The sequence below is a fragment of the Brienomyrus brachyistius genome, chromosome 10, assembly GCF_023856365.1.
Source record: "Brienomyrus brachyistius isolate T26 chromosome 10, BBRACH_0.4, whole genome shotgun sequence".
Taxonomy (NCBI): Eukaryota; Metazoa; Chordata; class Actinopteri; order Osteoglossiformes; family Mormyridae; genus Brienomyrus; species Brienomyrus brachyistius.
Genome location: NC_064542.1, coordinates 27,668,115 through 27,684,875, shown reverse-complemented (window position 1 = coordinate 27,684,875; position 16,761 = coordinate 27,668,115). Strand labels below are relative to the sequence as shown.

The following is a 16,761-nucleotide window of genomic DNA, read 5'->3' as shown; positions in this document are numbered from 1 at the left end:
TCTGAGCCATGATAGAAGATTTCCCAAAACTTAGGGTCTACAGGAAGGGCAGACGGGAACAAGAGTAGGAGGGCTGTACACTTATATTAAAACAACAAGAATTTATCGAAGGGCAGCAATGCAGTCGCTACTTAATGCGATCTGTGTGTCATTCCTTTACTTTACAGTCTGTGCGACGGCTGCGGACAAAAGGACCTTAGATCCAGGTATTGTTTTGGTTTAAGGGATTTCAGAAGCTTCCATCCATGTCGCATTTTACTCCTCGGCGCAGCCATAGCAATGCGCAGTTACCCCGCAAGCTGTGCCTGCGCATCCGCTTATAAGTATTGATCGATAAGCTGCGGCTGCCTGCTGACTGTCAGGGTCTTAATAAATATTAAGTCAAGTAAAAGATAAAATAACGGGACGGAAACGGCCGTGAGGCATTTGTTTGCCTGTACTTAAACATCAGTTACCTAATATGTGGTACATGTGAAAAACGGGTTGCTGGCGTGTATTAAAAGCTTGGTCTGGATTTAAACTGTCTGAATGATATGTAACTAACATAAGTTCTCTTCAGAAATAGTATTACTATCATTTATAGATGGGGAGTATTACGACAGATAATACACAAATAACGACAAATAACTGTAACCATTAGGGATACCGTTTGTGGCTTTCCTTATGTTGATACTGTAGTAATAGGAGTTTAGGAATAAAAAGACGAAATTGCTGAATGAAACACGACTTACAATGGTGAGCATTGATTAAGTCGGACCCTCCCCCTACATACACGTGTACGGCTCCTACCCCCACCCTAAAGAGATACCGGGTGAAATGTTGCTTAGCTGAATAATCATTTATTTAACGGAATCTCAAATATGTGCTACAAGTTTATTCTTAATTATTCTTTTAATCACCAAAGCTCAGAAATGTGTATTTAACATATTAAATCTCTAATAAATATTTTTAGCTGTATCAGGAAGGTGACTGGCAGGTGAGGAGTTGGATGTAGTCTTGTCCTGTCATCTTAGTAGAACTCAACTGAAATTGCTCCAGCAAATCGACTCTGGTGCCGTTCTGTTGTGTTGTGCTCCTTCTCCAAAGCTCACTCAGCTCTGGCCGAAACTCACAGTCATGGCATGAAGATGTAGTTTCCGTTCGAGCCGAAGAGCACATGTAAAGAGATGCTCCCCGTGCTACTCAGATGTCCGGAGAGACTGACCAGCGGGGTTGTTTCCTGTCCCACAGCATAGATCAGCTCATGATTGGGCTGAGGCCTTCGTGAGACCCATGGCTTATGGGTTCATGGACTTTAAGACATTCTTACCTAGTCCTGGTAGTAATGATATTAATAGTTTGGGGAAACATTCACCCATCTTCTGTTTTTCCTGGTCAGTGTCAGGGGACCCTGCTAGTTAACTGCTGCCTTATTAGTTTACATAGTAAAACAAGTCATGGTGGATGCTGGTTAGCTGGTTGTGTTTGGTTAGCAGCAGGTTTTAAGGCTGTTCTGTAAGCCCTCTCTCTGTTTCTTTCTATCACATTGTTTTAAAATAGAAAACATTAAAATGTCATTGTATTGATGGAACTTTTGCCAACAAATAAATATATTTATACCTTATTTAGCAGATGCCTTTATTCAGAACGATGCGTGTTTTTCCTTGCGAAAACAGGGTCACTAGAGCGATAAGGGCTTTGCTCAGGTGACCAATGGTGAAATTACTCTGCTGACCATGGGATTCGAACAAACAACCTTCCGATCACAGACGCAGCTTCCTAACTCACTGAGCCACACTCCGTGTCTGTACCCTGAACGTTGTTGTGTTTGCTTGTTCATTTTATTTTCCCGCTATCTCAGCACACAAATACATGCTCTCTCGTGTCTCCTGATCTCAGGGAACCTGCTGGTCATCACCGTTGCCACTGAGGAGACTGATGGTTTCAACAGGTTCGTGAGAACTGCCCGGCAGTTCAACTACACCATGAAGGTATCGGATCTCCGCCCCCCTCTTTCATGCCCTTGCTGACGGTTGCCTTTAAACACGTCGACTTCACGATCTTCTCTGTGTCCATGCTCTCCTCCCGCGTCCTTGACCAGGTTCTGGGCCTGGGTGAGGAATGGAAAGGTGGAGACGTGGCCCGTACTGTCGGCGGGGGGCAGAAAGTACGCTGGTTGAAGAAGGAGCTTCAGCGGTACAGCGACAGGGAGGACCTGGTCATCCTCTTTGTGGACAGGTCAGTGCCTGCTGTAGAGGATGCTCAGTCTGCACCAGGGGAGAATCACAGTTGCTTCTCAAGGAAAAGACCGGGCTCTGCAGCACTGTACAAGAAGTTTGATGGTCCCTGGGGTCTCTGTTTCTCTTTCCCTGCAGTTTCCAATAACTTCCTCTCTCGAGCTCATTTCTGTACCAGCCTCCCTGGAGAGGTTCTGTTCTGGTCACTGCTTTCTCTCCTCCTCGTGTCTCTCCTCCTCCTCTTCCAGCTCTCTCTGGTTACCGGGGGGCTGCCAGTCCGTCCGGCTGGCCCTCACAGTGAATGAATACTGGCTTTATTCCTGTCACACTCTTTTGCTTCCAGGCTGCTTTCCTGTATGCTCTCTTCTGCCTGGCTTTGTTTGGTGAAGTTAATGTCTGAGATGTCGCATTATTCTGTACTGGACTGGTCCCAGAAATCTTGTTTTTCTTGCACTGGGGTAATCTTATTCTACTCTATAGCCAGTCCTCCATCCAGAGAGTCCCATTTCCCATAATCCTCCTCCTCAATGACAGTCATCATGCCAAATGAAACCGAGGACAAGCATCCAAGTCCTCTGATGCATGTGCTGTTAGCTGCCCGCTTTCTGCTCTGCTGGCTATTTGGAACAGAGGAATGTGCTGTTTCCATCCATCCATCCATTTTCCAAACCGCTTATCCTATTGGGTCGCGGGGGGTCCGGAGCCTATCCCGGAAGCAATGGGCACGAGGCTGGGAACAACCCAGGATGGGGGGCCAGCCCATCACAGGGCACACTCACACACCATTCACTCTCACATGCATTCCTACGGGCAATTTAGCAAGTCCAATTAGCCTCAACATGTTTTTGGACTGTGGGGGGAAACCGGAGTACCCGGAGGAAACCCCACGACGACATGGGGAGAACATGCAAACTCCACACACATGTGACCCAGGCGGAGATTCGAACCCGGGTCCCAGAGGTGTGAGGCAACAGTGCTAACCACTGCACCACCATGCCGCCCCTGTGCTGTTTCCCAGTTCTGCAATCCCGTAGACGCTCAGCTGTAAGCAGCTGCCGCCGTAGAGCGAATATAAGGAGGAAAAACAGGGCGTTTCGTGATTTCAGTGGAACGCAGGGCGGTGTCTGTTTTCCTGTTATCTCTCTGCGGTGTGGAGTTGGTCGGTTGTCTTGATGAGATGCCTTATTTTGCAGCAGTAGAAGGACCAGTGGAATTTTTAGAACTCCGTTGCACAGCCTGCAGCCTTCAATCAGGGCGTAGTGCTCCACTGTGAAATGAATCACTCTTCAGTGGAGGACTGTCTGCTGTGGCCTTTGTGGTCGCCTCTCTTCCCTAATGAGAACAGACGGTGAAATGCAACTTAAGCAGTATGGCGATGGAGATCCTTCATTGGAAAAGGCAACAGCCCCAGCAGTCACACTGCTCCCCACCCCTTACTTACTACCCAAAATGGCAGGATCCGTTCTAGAAAATTCTGCTGTATTGTGGCCTTAGCAATATTTTGAATTGTTTATATTTTTTGTTTATGTAAAATGTCTTCCAAATCCTTGCGAACTCCGAATCTCTCACATTTATCATCTGATGTATGTTTAAATAATGTCATGGTCCCCATGTGGGGGGCAATACTGACTGCTGATGAGTCTCAAGTGTCTTGTTCCCTAGAATATAATCCAATATTTATTTTTTTTTTTTTTGGGGGGGTGTCCTTTTCCAGAAGGCACTAACTGCATGATGGTATTCATCTCTGCTATATGCTGTTTCCAGTCAGCTGATGCATGTTCACAGGGAAAACTGATGTAACTGCGTCTCTCTGTATGCTGTATGTGGTCTTTGGTCTGCTGCTCACTGGCGCCCTCTGCCTCCCCGTAGCTATGATGTAATCCTGGCCAGTGGCCCCCAGGAGCTGCTCTGGAAGTTCTCCCGGATGGGTCACCGCGTGGTCTTCTCCGCAGAGGGCTTCTGCTGGCCCGACCAGAGGCTGGCATCCAAGTACCCGCCCGTCCACACGGGGAAGCGCTACCTTAACTCTGGAGGTGAGCTCGCTGAGTGCCGGCAGGGCGGGGCCAGGTTTGGTGGGGCGGGGCCAGGTTTGGCAGGGCGGCACGGGACCCCTGTCCACGCAGACTGACGCTCTTGTGTCGCCCCGCTGCTCCAGGCTTCATAGGTTATGCCCCCGATCTCAGCGCCATCGTGCAGCAGTGGAAGTACAAGGACAATGACGACGACCAGCTATTCTACACCAGGATCTATCTGGACCCGGCTCACCGGGTAGGGGCTGGTGGGGGGGTCTTAGGGGGGTTTCTAACCACTGGTTTGCTTAGTGGGAACATCCCTATCTGTCCTAGTTCATTATGATTGTTAATCCAATCTAGTTCATTGTGATTTTCCATCCATTCGTCCAACCATCTATCATCTAACTGCTTATTCATGACAAGGTTGTGAACTATTTGTTTTTGTTTTGGTTGTTGTTGTGATTGTTGTTCTTGTTCTTGGCCTCCTTACCTGCCTTAAGGTCTTTCATACCCTCCCTGAAACAAGCTGTAAAACAACTCTTGCTTATTTAGGGGTTTGTGTCAGAGCTGTGTAATCCCAGAAGTGCGAAAGTCACTCATATTTGGTTCTCCCTATAGAAAAATTTCAATATGACGTTGGACCATCGCTCGCGCATCTTTCAGAACCTCAACGGGGCCCTCGGTGAGGCTCGAGTCTCTCGCCTGCAGCCTGCTGGTCTTTCAGTTTGTCGCGCTTTTCTGTTCTGTGTTTCCACACGCTGCACACGATCTGTTTTGTGTCCCCATTTATTCAAACCTTTCCCTCAAACATCTGCTACCTCTGTCCATGACAGTGAAATTCTGTGACTCGCAGTCTTGAGCTCCTGCTGTGACTCGCCTCCATCGGTGGTCACTTGACAGCAGTGACACTTTGCTCTGACTCGCCTCTTCATGTCCATGTCTACACCCCCCGTCCCCCATGTTCACAGAGGAGGTGGTTCTGAAATTCGAGAAGGAGCGCGTCCGGGCCCGGAACGTGGCCTATGACACACTCCCTGTCATCATACATGGCAACGGACCCACCAAGGTAAGCGAATAGTGATCCTACCATGCATTGCGATGCAAGCAGATTGTATTTTTAAGCATTTAGCCAATGAAACAGTTGGATTGGGGCATTTGCTCATAATTAAGGGTTGAATTCCTACTTGTTAGGGTTAGTCTGGAACATGCTTTCGTAACACACGTGCATCATGGGAATGTTCCCCATCCCCTCTATACCGGTGTCTCCCAGTCTGGTCCTCGGAAACCCACAGACAGTGCACGTTTTCACTCCCTCCCAGCGCCCAAAACGTGGACTGTCTGGCAGGGAGCTAAAACGAGGACCGGCTGTAGGTCTCCGAGGACCGGCTGTAGGTCTCCGAGGACCGGATTGGAAAACACTGCTGTACTCTGTTCTGTCTCCTGTCCTCGCAGCTGCAGCTGAACTACCTCGGGAACTACGTGCCCACGGCCTGGACGTACGAGGCGGGTTGCGGCGTCTGTGACGACGATCTTCTGGACCTCAGCGACGTCCCGGTAAGCCTGCGCATTCACCCTAATGCCCCAGAGCAGGCCCCTTAACACCAAATTGCTCCAGCGATATATTCAGTTATATTGCTTCGGTTAAACAAATGAATTATAATATTAGTGTGACAAGTATCGACGAATCCTGAGTGGTGTTGCCTCACCATTACGTGATGTTCGGATCCTGTTTGTCGAGTCGCCAAGTTCCAGTGCATGTTCCCTGCTCGAGTGCGCCACTCCCTGGCCACAGCTTGACGCTGCGCCATGCCCCTCTGTGTCTCCCACAGGACGAGGAGATGCCCCTGGTGCACGTAGCCGTGTTCATCGAGCAACCCACACCTTTCCTGTCTGAGTTCCTACACAGGCTGACCACAATGAACTACCCCCTAGACCGGATCAGGCTCTTCATTCACAACAACGTCAGTACCTCCTATGCCGGACCTTTCGGCAGGTGCTGTCAGGGCACCCTGGCCTCCTGTCTGTCTGAAGTACAGCCCGTGTCTACTTTGATACTTATGCTGAATACTCTACTCTGCAGCTTCCCCGGTGTACTCCAGCTTCCATAATCAGTTGTTTACTTCTGCATCGATTTCGACTTCGCTGATATTATAATCACAGTTTGGGAAATGGCCTGCTTCACTCTAGTGCTGAAAACTTGGAGCTACAGCCTGTCTGGTGCCCTACAGAGCACTTTCAGGTTCATGTTATGCTAGATGTCTTTCACAGTTTCCAAAGTTCAATCTGAATATAAAGAGGGTGGACGCTGCTGTATTTCGTCGGATTTTGTGCTCGATCGTATTTCTTTTAGTCATCGATTTTCTGTGAAAGGCTACTCCAGTCCTCTCCATTCAAGTGCAACCCTGACACAGTGCTGAGTTTCAAACAGGAAGTGAGTTCCCGCATAGTCTGCAACAAACAGGAAGTGCGTCTGCGTAATCTGCTGCAAACAGGAAGTGAATGCGTGTGTCAGCATAATCTGCGGCATTTCAGGTTTTCTCATACAGTTGTGCAGTGCTCATCCCTGCAGCGCAGTGCTTTTCCACCTGCTTCCAAGATTAAGCTTATGCTTGAAAGGAAGTATGTAAAAACAAAACAATATAGTAGGGATCTCTAATAAGATTGTGGTTATTCATAGTTATTCCAAAAATATAATGGGACTGCAAAATAGAACAATACCAGAGAGCAGGAGATATCTGTCTTGCCTTTGTAATCTGCACAAATTCCTTAGTTTGACGCAGTGGAGGGTTAGATGTTGTGATGTAGAGAATTTATGCTCAGTGGGGGACATTTAAAAGCTTATTTGAGAGTTACGGCAGGTACCAATAGGGTGGAGCATTTCAGTCACACTGAATTTGTACGATTCCCTAGTAAGATCTCGCATGTTATATTGTGAACAAACCTGAGCATGCAGCATCAAATTAGATGTCAATCTACTGTATAGTGACTTTGGAAAAGGTTGATCAGCGTGATTCCAGGCCTTAAGGGGTTGCCCTGCCTTGGGTCTTGAGGAGAGCTAAAGTCTGTGGGAGCTACACAAGATCTTGGAAACAGTAGATGAGATCGGCAGGTTTGAAGACGAGTTTGGTTTGTGAAAATGGGAACGTTTCTTTGTATGACCGTGACGTTTGGGAGTATCATCTCGGCTGGGAGGCGCGGGCGTTACGCGTGATGAAGTGGACGTCAGATATCTGTGATTCTACCTTCTGAGGTTATTCTCCCCGCCTTTCTCCCTCGTGCTCCTCCCAGGTCGTCTACCATGAGAAGCACATCCAGGACTTCTGGCAGGAACATCAGACTCTGTTCCCAGATGCCCGGATCGTGGGGCCCGAGGAGAACCTGCAGCAGGACGAGGCTCGGACGATGGCCGTGTGAGTTACAAAATGGCGTCCATCCCCTGACTCCTGCAGTAACTCTCTAACAAAAGTGTTCCAGCCAAAGAAATGTTCAGGTGTGCAGGTTTCAGGTGGGTTGGGTTTACATGTCACATGAAAGCTTCAGTTTGTGTGGAGCAGTTCAGCTCAAGTTCTTCTTCATTCTATGGCAAACCTTCTGATTGTATCCATGGCCTTAAACACAGCGCCACCTGCTGCTCCGGTGCAGAACTGTGTGAACGACCAGAATGTGAAATTAAGGTGCTTCACACATGACTTCTGGAGCGATAGTGCAGGGATCTATGCAAGGGCGATTCTAGGATTTTAAAATGTATTTATTGTAACTGGTCAGACATAGGAGGGGCCATAATTCATAGAGAGAGGCCAGCCAGTGGTATGTTTTGAATCGACGAGTGACAGGAGGGGGCTTTCCAGGGGGTGGTTGGCTTTTAGCTGGGCCCAATGCCCCCGTGACCCTACCTCTGGATCTATGGCACCTCAGTGATCTGTAGGATCTCAGTCCAATGGCCCCCATGTGACCAGCCCTCCCCCCACAGGGAAGCATGTCGTAAGGACCCCACGTGTGATTACTACTTCAGCATCGACTCTGACGTGGCGCTTATCAACCCGGACACACTGAGGATCCTTATCGAGGAGAACAAGTGAGTCGTAAGGTGCCGCTCCTTCACAAGAGAGCGGTGGTGAGCTCCGGTGATCAGCTCATTCTGTGTCGTTAGGGGAATCCCCTCACGCACGTGGTGATAAGCTTTCAGTGTGTGTCTTTACACGTGCAAGTATCGCACAGATTTATTTAAGATGACTTTGTCTAAGTCGAGAGCTGCCCATACTGTCAATTACATCCCCAGAAAACGATGTATCAGGCTATATTTGTGCATCGTTAAAGTATTCAGTCACCTTTCATTTCCCCCCACCCATACTTTTGTGTTTGTTTTCGTAAGTAGTTTCGATTTCTCCAAGTCCCACATGTGACCTCAAAATAAGAGAGTACAATTTTAAGAAGTTACTTCTCAAACAAATATGTTCACATATATCAGTAAATCACATGACTGACACCCCCCCCCCCTTCATGACAGGCCAGTGATTGCTCCCATGTTGTCTCGCCATGGTAAACTGTGGTCCAATTTCTGGGGGGCACTGAGCCCCGAGGGGTACTACTCCCGGTCAGAAGACTACATCGAAATCGTCCAGGCCAAACGCATGTGAGTGTGCCAACCTAGGGCAAACGCGTGTGTGTGTGTGTGTGTGTGTGTGTGTGTGTGTGTGTGTGTGTGTGTGTGTGTGTGTGTGTGTGTGTACATACCACGTGATACGTTTTGTTTCCTTTAACCATGAAGTGCTGTGTCTACCCCCCCTCACTCTTGTCTTTTTTTCCCTGCTCTCCCTTCTCAGAGGGGTCTGGAACGTTCCCTACATCACGGGGGTGTACCTGATAAACGGGGAGACGCTGCGCACCCGCTTGGCCCAGGTCAGCCTCTACATGCAGGACGGCATGGACTCCGACATGGTTCTGTGCAGCGCCGTCCGTGACCAGGTGTGTCTGCTCTGGCCTGGGGGGTTCCCTCCTCTTTCTTGCTCTCTCGGCATTACAGCCATTGAAGGCAGTTTGCAATTGACAGATGCAATCTGTTCCAGAAACAGTTACTTAAGTCATATTTACCACAAGTCGGATTTACCTTCCCATACCATTTTTCCATGTGCTAGTAATATGTACTACAGAATACATGTCAAATGCATGCAAAGATATTTTAATAATTCCGTCGTTTTTTTTGTCTTGGTGCTTCAGCGTATCTTGTTTTCTGTTTTTTTGCGTAACTCCACATTGACGCGAGTCGATATCGCACAAGGTTCTGCCTCTGTTATCCTCCATCTCACCGTCTCTTGGTCCCGCTGTGCCTGCCCCTCTTAGGGCGTCTTTATGTACGTGTCAAACCGGGATGAGTTTGGCCGCCTCGTCGCCTCCACCAACTACAACACGAGCCACCTGTACCCTGACATGTGGCAGATTTTTGACAACCCCGTGGTAAGGTCCTTCTGCTCTCTCGCCGGGTCGGCCTTTCCGCCATTATCTGCATGATTCCCTAAAAGAGGAATCCTTTTTGTTTTTTAGGATTGGAAAGAAAAATACATCCATGATAAATACTCCGCGATCTTCGATGACGACACGAATTTTATTGAACAGGTATGAGCCGGAGTCAAAACGGATCCCTTCTGGCTTCCGTCTGTCCCCTTCTGCTCTCACTCTCTGGGCCGTCCGCCCTCCCCTCTCTGTCTGGTCTAGCCCTGCCCTGATGTCTACTGGTTCCCAGCCTTGTCGGACAGGATGTGCGATGAGCTGGTGGAGACCATGGAGCACAACGGCCAGTGGTCGGGCGGGAAGCACAAGGTAACTTTATTTACGTGAATCTTTACGTGTTTAACAAGCGTGTATGTAAACACGTAGGCGAATAACACGTGTGTGTGTGTGTGTGTGTGTGTGTGTGTGTGTGTGTGTGTGTCACAGGATGAGCGTCTGGCCGGTGGGTATGAAAACGTGCCCACTGTGGACATTCACATGAACCAGATCGGCTTTGAGAAGGAGTGGCTGAAGTACCTGAAGGAGTACATAGTGCCCGTGGTCGAGAAGCTGTATCCTGGATACTACTCTAAGGTGAGTCCCGAACTGCGGCCTGCTGACACCAACACCAGGTGGCCGTAAACGCGACCTTCTCACCATAGCGCAGAGAGCTGGGCCACATCTAGCTACCTTGCCAATTAAAGCAATTAGAATGTAAGGTCGTGCCGCGTTATCAATGTGAGCCGTGAACAAGGTTTGGTAGCATTCGATGCTGCGCTGTTAGCCGAGTAGACCAGCCAATGGGACGCAGCCTGGGGGCGGACGTGGAATTTTAGACCAATAGGGGTGCCGAGTACTAAATTCCTAGAATTGTGTACAAACGTCGTCGTTAATTTGTGTTTATTTACTAAGTTTGACTGAAGATAATTTTGCTGGTAAGCAAAGAGCACCATCCTGAGAAGCAGTGCTTGATGTTACGGCAGCGTTGAAGCCACAACTCCCCCCCCCGCCTGGCCAATTTGTTAAGCACCGCCCTCTTTTCCTGGTCCAGGCCCGTGCCATAATGAACTTCGTGGTGCGATACCGACCCGACGAGCAGCCCTTTCTGAGACCCCATCACGACTCTTCCACCTACACCATCAACATTGCCCTCAACCACAAGGGCAAGGACTTCCAGGTGCGTGCTGATTGGCTGGAGCTGGCAGAGGCCGAGTCCTGGCCCGCTTAAGCCTGACTGCGGCGTGGAGCTTCTCGGGGTCCATCGCGGATCATTCCATCGCGGGTCATGTGAGGGGTGAGGTCAGCTGCAAGCAGACCATGAAGCTCCCCAGGAAGGTTTGCCCCAAAGCAACAGTATCGCATGTTCTTTTAGAGTAAAAGGGTTATGCAGGGTGTCAGATGTAACTCTACAGGTATGTAATTATACAGTCTGCATGGTGATGCAGGACTGGGCAGCCTCTTGTGTGTGGAAGTGTGGCCGGATTACAAACTACCAACCTGAAGAATAGAGGGTTGTGAAAATAATGCCGATGTTTCAGAAGGAAAAGCAGTTCTATGTATAAATAGCATGAATGACATTTTGGTATTTTTTGGGTCATCTAACAACCTTGTTGGAGAACTGGCTTCAGAAGGATGGTCTCAGCTTCAGAGACTAAGCATCAGGAAATGTGCTGAACCGAAGTGGAGGCTGTGGTCAATGCCGACATATTACTAATAAGGAAAACCTGCTAAAGTTTTGAGTGAGAGAGATCTGCAGTGAAGCTGATATCAGTGACTTTGACTACTTAACGTCCCATGAATTGTGTTCAGCAGCCTCGTCATATAATGCAGGCAGTGAGACATCAGCCAAGTAGACCGTAAGATTGCAGTGAGGTTTGGTTTCCAGTGTCCCTCGTAACTGGAAGCTCGACCTCGCCGCACTTGCGCCTAGTCGCCTCCTTGTCAGCATGATGGTTTGTAATGTGCCGTCTGCCAAACTTCTATGTAGCTTTTGACAAAGGCATCTGCTAAATATGTCAGCGTAAATGAGCCGGCAAAATCCGCCGTCCTACACGCCGAGAGATGGCTTATTGTCCAGAGAAATCATCTCCATTATTTTAGTGGTTGTACCTCTGGTGCTGCGAATCTGAATATTGATTAAGTTTAAAAATTGGCCGGCAGTATCGACCAATATCGACTGCGTCTTGATTTTTCACGGACATCGGTTATGTAGATTTATGTTAACTGATATACGTTGTGTCTCTGCAGGTTAAGTTTCTCGGTGGCTGTGTCACGGCCTGTTTGTGTCTGACGCTGTCTGTGGTCTCTAGGGAGGCGGGTCCCGATTCTTGCGGTACAACTGCCAGGTGGAGACCCCCAGGAAGGGCTGGTCCTTCATGCACCCGGGCCGCCTGACCCACTACCATGAGGGGCTCCCCACCACCCAGGGAACGCGCTACATTATGGTGTCATTCATCGACCCCTAGGAGCCTGGCCGGATTCCAAACTGGAGCGGCGGCTGGCGTCCAGGACGATATACGGAACATTTCAGCTGGGACGCGGTTGCTTAAAATGCCTTCTTCCACTTGCCATAATGGAGTTTAGGTTGACAGGAATATCCTCTGGGGTGAGATTACAGCATTTTACAGCAAAAAAACACTGTAGCGTTGGAGAGAAAGCAGACAGCTCCAATTTCCATGAAAAACGACGTGACTAAATATTGCGACATTTAATGTTCTGTGGAAAAATATCGAGAAGTAGAATTGGAGGGTAGTACTTGAAATACTGGGTATTTTTGTGGGTGTGGCTTAATCGTGGCATAAACTGTATTAGCCATGAATTAGTGTCAGTCTAGAACAACTGTGAACCAAGTGTCCTCAGTAATGAGCCGTTCGGCTTGTTGGTCCTGCATAGTGGTCTTGTCATTTCAAAGAAAACACTACAGTAGTAGCAATTTGGGTTTGTGTTGCTATCATGTGTGACCTATTATGAGATTTGGATGAGCCAGGATCCCGTTTCCCAGCATGCCCTAGCAGTGTTGTCCTGCTTCAACTTTAGACATCACCGTCATTCTGACAATCAGTTACATCTGGGCTGCTGTACGTTCTCTCCCTCTCTCTCCCTCTCTCTCTCTCCCTCTCCCTCTCCCTCTCTCTCCCTCTCCCTCTCCCTTCAGCCCAAAGCTAGTTTTCTGGGGGGTTCAATCTGTATTGCACTTTCATCGGTCTAGACAGTCATTAGTTTGGAGAGTCATCATCGGGATGTGAGATATCTGCAGGCCCTGTAGGCCACATCAAAAGTGCAATGTGAGGTTTTCCAAATGGATTCTTACGTGATTTTTTTTCCATATCTAGCCCCAAGATTTACTTACGTACCAGAAAGTATTTATTTAGTAAAATTTAACCAAACTTCATTCCGTGTTCCCTCTGAGACCCCAGAACACATGGCTAAGGATGATTATAAATTATCCTTTGTCAACGGTTTTACTTTTGTTGGTATTTTTTGGTCTTTTTTTTATTTGACGAAATTTAAGTTGCCTTTCATTCTGAAGTGGCTCGGTCAGATTGGCATTTGACACTCCCTGAGTATAGAAAGATTTATATATTTCATACGATGCTAAAGGTGGTTAATATTCAGAGGATAGTGCAGCTCATTTGTTTATTAAAATATTTTTCTAAACACAATTTTATGAATTTTCCTCACATTTTTTTTTATAAGTCTTCAGTCATGAAAATGGGATTTGCATTAATCAAATATTGTACTTCACATGTTAGGGAATGTTTAAAGCATTTCATTGGTTATTAATTAACTGGTCTGATTACTAATATCTTGTTATACTTCTGTGTATTGCAATTCTGTTTGGTTTCGTTTGTTGTCAGTGCTCTGTACAAAGTGTTAATTTATTTGTATGTTTTAAAAGTCTGTTTAAAATTGAACCACGTGTGGATTGTTTTTGGGGCAGGAATTGACATTTTCTTGCGAACGAAGTGAATATTAGTGAATATTTTTACTGGGGAGCAGCGATTTTGCACCAGCTGTTTTTGGACTTGTAGAAAACTCGCACACGGTCAGGAATGGCTGAGGGCTGGACTAAGGCATAAGTGAACTAAGCAGCTGCTTACAACCCGACAGCCACCAGAGGGCATCTGATCAGAAACTAGGCAACTAGGTTCGTTTTTTTCTTAGCACCCTGAAAAGGGTTGGACCCAGCCTGGGTAGGATTTGAATCCCTGGAGATCTGAGAGTATGAAGTCGCACATTCTGCTTCCCTGAGTATCTGTTTATAGCAAATTACAGACTTATAGAAAGTCTTCTTTCATAGGCTGTGTAGGACGCAGACTAAATTGACTCCATGTGCGTGGAGTTTGCATGTTCTCCCCATGTCATCGTGCGGTTTCCTCCTCTGGTTTTCCCCACAGTCTAAAAACACGCTGAGGTTAATTGGAGCCTGTCAGTAGGTGTGCGAATGGTGTGAGTGTGCCCTGCGATGGATTGGCGCCCCATCTTGGCTTGTTCCCTGTGTCACTCCCATAACTTCTGGGGCTCTTGGGCACCTGACCCCCGCGACGCTGATTAGGACAAGCAGGTATGGATGCTTGGGACGTGGTGAGCAAGATGATATTTTTTTTAACCGTCACTAGTGTTGCCATGAGGTGTAAGCTGAACCCCGCAGTTCAACTGAAAAACCCTAGTGCTAGTTAACGATCCTGGCAGTGGATTTCGCAAACCCAGCACCATACCACGAGGAACGCTCAGAGCACACTGATGAAACGTTCTCCCACTCCGTGGCGACAAACCAGAGGAAAGAAATGCATTACAAACACTTGTCTGTCGCAGAGCCTGGCCAAGCTGCAGGGGGCCAGTAGGGCATGTTCTGGAAATGTCTCCCCGGACGCTAACTTCCTGTTCATATCCCCGTCAGCACGCATTAGTAATGGAGGTCTGAGCAGATGGCACCAGACAGCGGTGTGGTCTGCCTGTGCTTGGTGAAAATGAGCCGTTCTGTACAGTGTCAAAATTAATACTATCACGAGTACGGTGGATGATCAGACACACCTCGGAAGCTCTGCCCCCACCCCAGTATATTGATGCAGTGTGTTTTGCGCCATTAAATTATTTTGCCTTTATTATGGTTTATTATTTCAGTCACATTCGGATTTACTTTGCACTTAACAGGCTCGTTGTGATCCTGACTTTTTAATCTGCTGGACACTGTGATGTAGAGCCAGGGTCCTCGTTGTCCTGCATGTAAGGGAATGGCTTTGTTTTGTGCCCGAACCTCACTGCGCGAGAACAGGACAGACCGTGCAAACTGCTTCCCAAATCGTTTAGGGAACGCAGTAGGATGTTGATGTCTGAACATTTAATGACTCAAGTGAGGATGCGTCAAATAGCCATTTTCCCATACATCAGGATACAATATAACAATGTTTCATAAAACACTGATGCGAACAAAATGTTCAGATAAGAACTTTTAATTATCAACTTTAAACTTTACCCCTCATACGTGTCTGCGGCATAGTGCCTGATGTGGTCACTTACAATCTTTCACAACTAGGGGGCGGCAGCTGCATACAATGAGAGGGAGGCTGCATTACAGTTATGTTTTATTATTATTATTTAATTCAATTATTTTTACATTTTTAATAGATTGTTTTAGCCCAAGCAACATATAATGGAGAAAGCGGGGTCAGCCAACCCCAGTAGGAACCGGTGTTAATGGTGAAATCACTTTGGTCACAGGTCACTAACTGGCAACCCCATTCCATGTGTGACACCATTATATGCTCCTCATGGTGATACTGGAAGTTTAATGCATAATATTTGGACCAAAGGAAACCCCTCCAGGTATGAAGTCTGTTGATCTGTGTCCAGCATGTCTCTGAGCGCATTGCTTTCTCAATGTGCAGTGTTTCCGCTAGGTTTACAGCTTTGTGTGGTGGGGGGCAGACGGACACCGACAGGATTCATGGTGTTCTTGTGTTTCTTTTAATGACAGCAGTAAAAAAAACGCACATATTTTTGTCTGCTTTTCAGGTGGTAGACGCGGCGTATTTTCCGACGCGCGCTCTCTGTCCGCTGGTGGGAGCGCGCTCACCTGTGTGTGCGCGCACGTGTTTGTGCGCGTGCATCGGGGCGGAGCTCCGCCATGCGCGATACGGAGAGCAGAGGAGAATTGTAAACGCGCGACCGTGTAGAGACAAAAATGACAAGCTGGTGTGTAAATAATATAAATATCATAAGGCTATTTAGTTTGTTAGATAAAAGGACAATGTATACACCTGTTCTATAGGAAAGGTAACTTTAAATGAATTCTGTTGTGATCTGGCGCTATATAGAAAATAAAATTAAATAAAATTTTATTTGCCCCGCTAATATATATATGATAAGGGAAACACTGATATGACTGTTTCAGTAGGTTGTTGTACTGAGTGAAGGGTCTGAAATTTTGTAATTTCCCCTAAGACCATCTCACTCTAAGGCCCTATTACTGTCCTTCGATGGAAAACCTTCACTCTGCATTACAAACATCTATGGTGGTGCGTGGAATATTAGTTTCAGCGCATCCCACATGCACAGGTATCATCAGCCCCTGATGGATATGACGCCCATCTTCCTTTTGGCCTGTCAGGATTCACCCTTCCCAGCAGCCTTTGCAGCTCAGTCACGGTAACCCCTCCCCCACCAGTTTCATCGCGCCCTTACAGCAGTGTCGACCTCTGTGCCAAATTACACAATGTGCCGCCTGGCCAGCTCTGTTTTAAAAGAGCTGGACGAGGAGCAAGAGGGCCATGGAATTGAATCTGTGTAGAATCCCACCCCGATCCCTCCATTAATAGCCAAGCTGTGTCATTACATTTGCGTCATTTGCCCAGAATATACATAATAGGGAATTATGCTATGATGCAAAGGTATTCTGTTGTTTAAAGTTTCGGTTCCTGTTAAAGTTCCTGTGTCTCTGTAAAGGAGCTTCTTAAAACCTTAACCTCCAGTTGCAATGATCTGAAAGTACTGAAGAGTTTCTGAGTGGTTCTAGGCTCCATTTGTACCTTAATCAGTTCTTTCCA

General features: G+C 47.4%; 1 protein-coding gene across 1 annotated transcript; it reads left to right on the top strand.

The window, feature by feature from the left end:
* Nucleotides 1–13,629, top strand: plod3 (procollagen-lysine, 2-oxoglutarate 5-dioxygenase 3). The gene is made up of 19 exons (XM_049029176.1): nt 1–206; nt 1,879–1,970; nt 2,081–2,217; nt 4,086–4,249; nt 4,372–4,484; nt 4,847–4,910; nt 5,197–5,294; nt 5,681–5,782; nt 6,058–6,189; nt 7,517–7,638; nt 8,199–8,303; nt 8,736–8,861; nt 9,052–9,193; nt 9,569–9,682; nt 9,770–9,841; nt 9,941–10,045; nt 10,163–10,309; nt 10,767–10,892; nt 12,025–13,629. Exons 1-19 carry the CDS (start codon nt 119–121, stop codon nt 12,178–12,180), a joined length of 2,205 nt encoding a protein of 734 aa, XP_048885133.1. The 5' UTR covers nt 1–118; the 3' UTR covers nt 12,181–13,629.
* The last annotated feature ends 3,132 nt before the right edge of the window (nt 13,630–16,761 follow it).

Coding starts and splice junctions, on each gene's coding strand:
- plod3 (XM_049029176.1), top strand. CDS start 119: ATGCAGTCGCTACTTAATGCGATCTGTGTGTCATTCCTTTACTTTACA. Junction 7,639..8,198: donor GAGGCTCGGACGATGGCCGT/GTGAGTTACAAA, acceptor CTCCCCCCACAG/GGAAGCATGTCGTAAGGACC. Junction 8,304..8,735: donor ATCCTTATCGAGGAGAACAA/GTGAGTCGTAAG, acceptor CCTTCATGACAG/GCCAGTGATTGCTCCCATGT.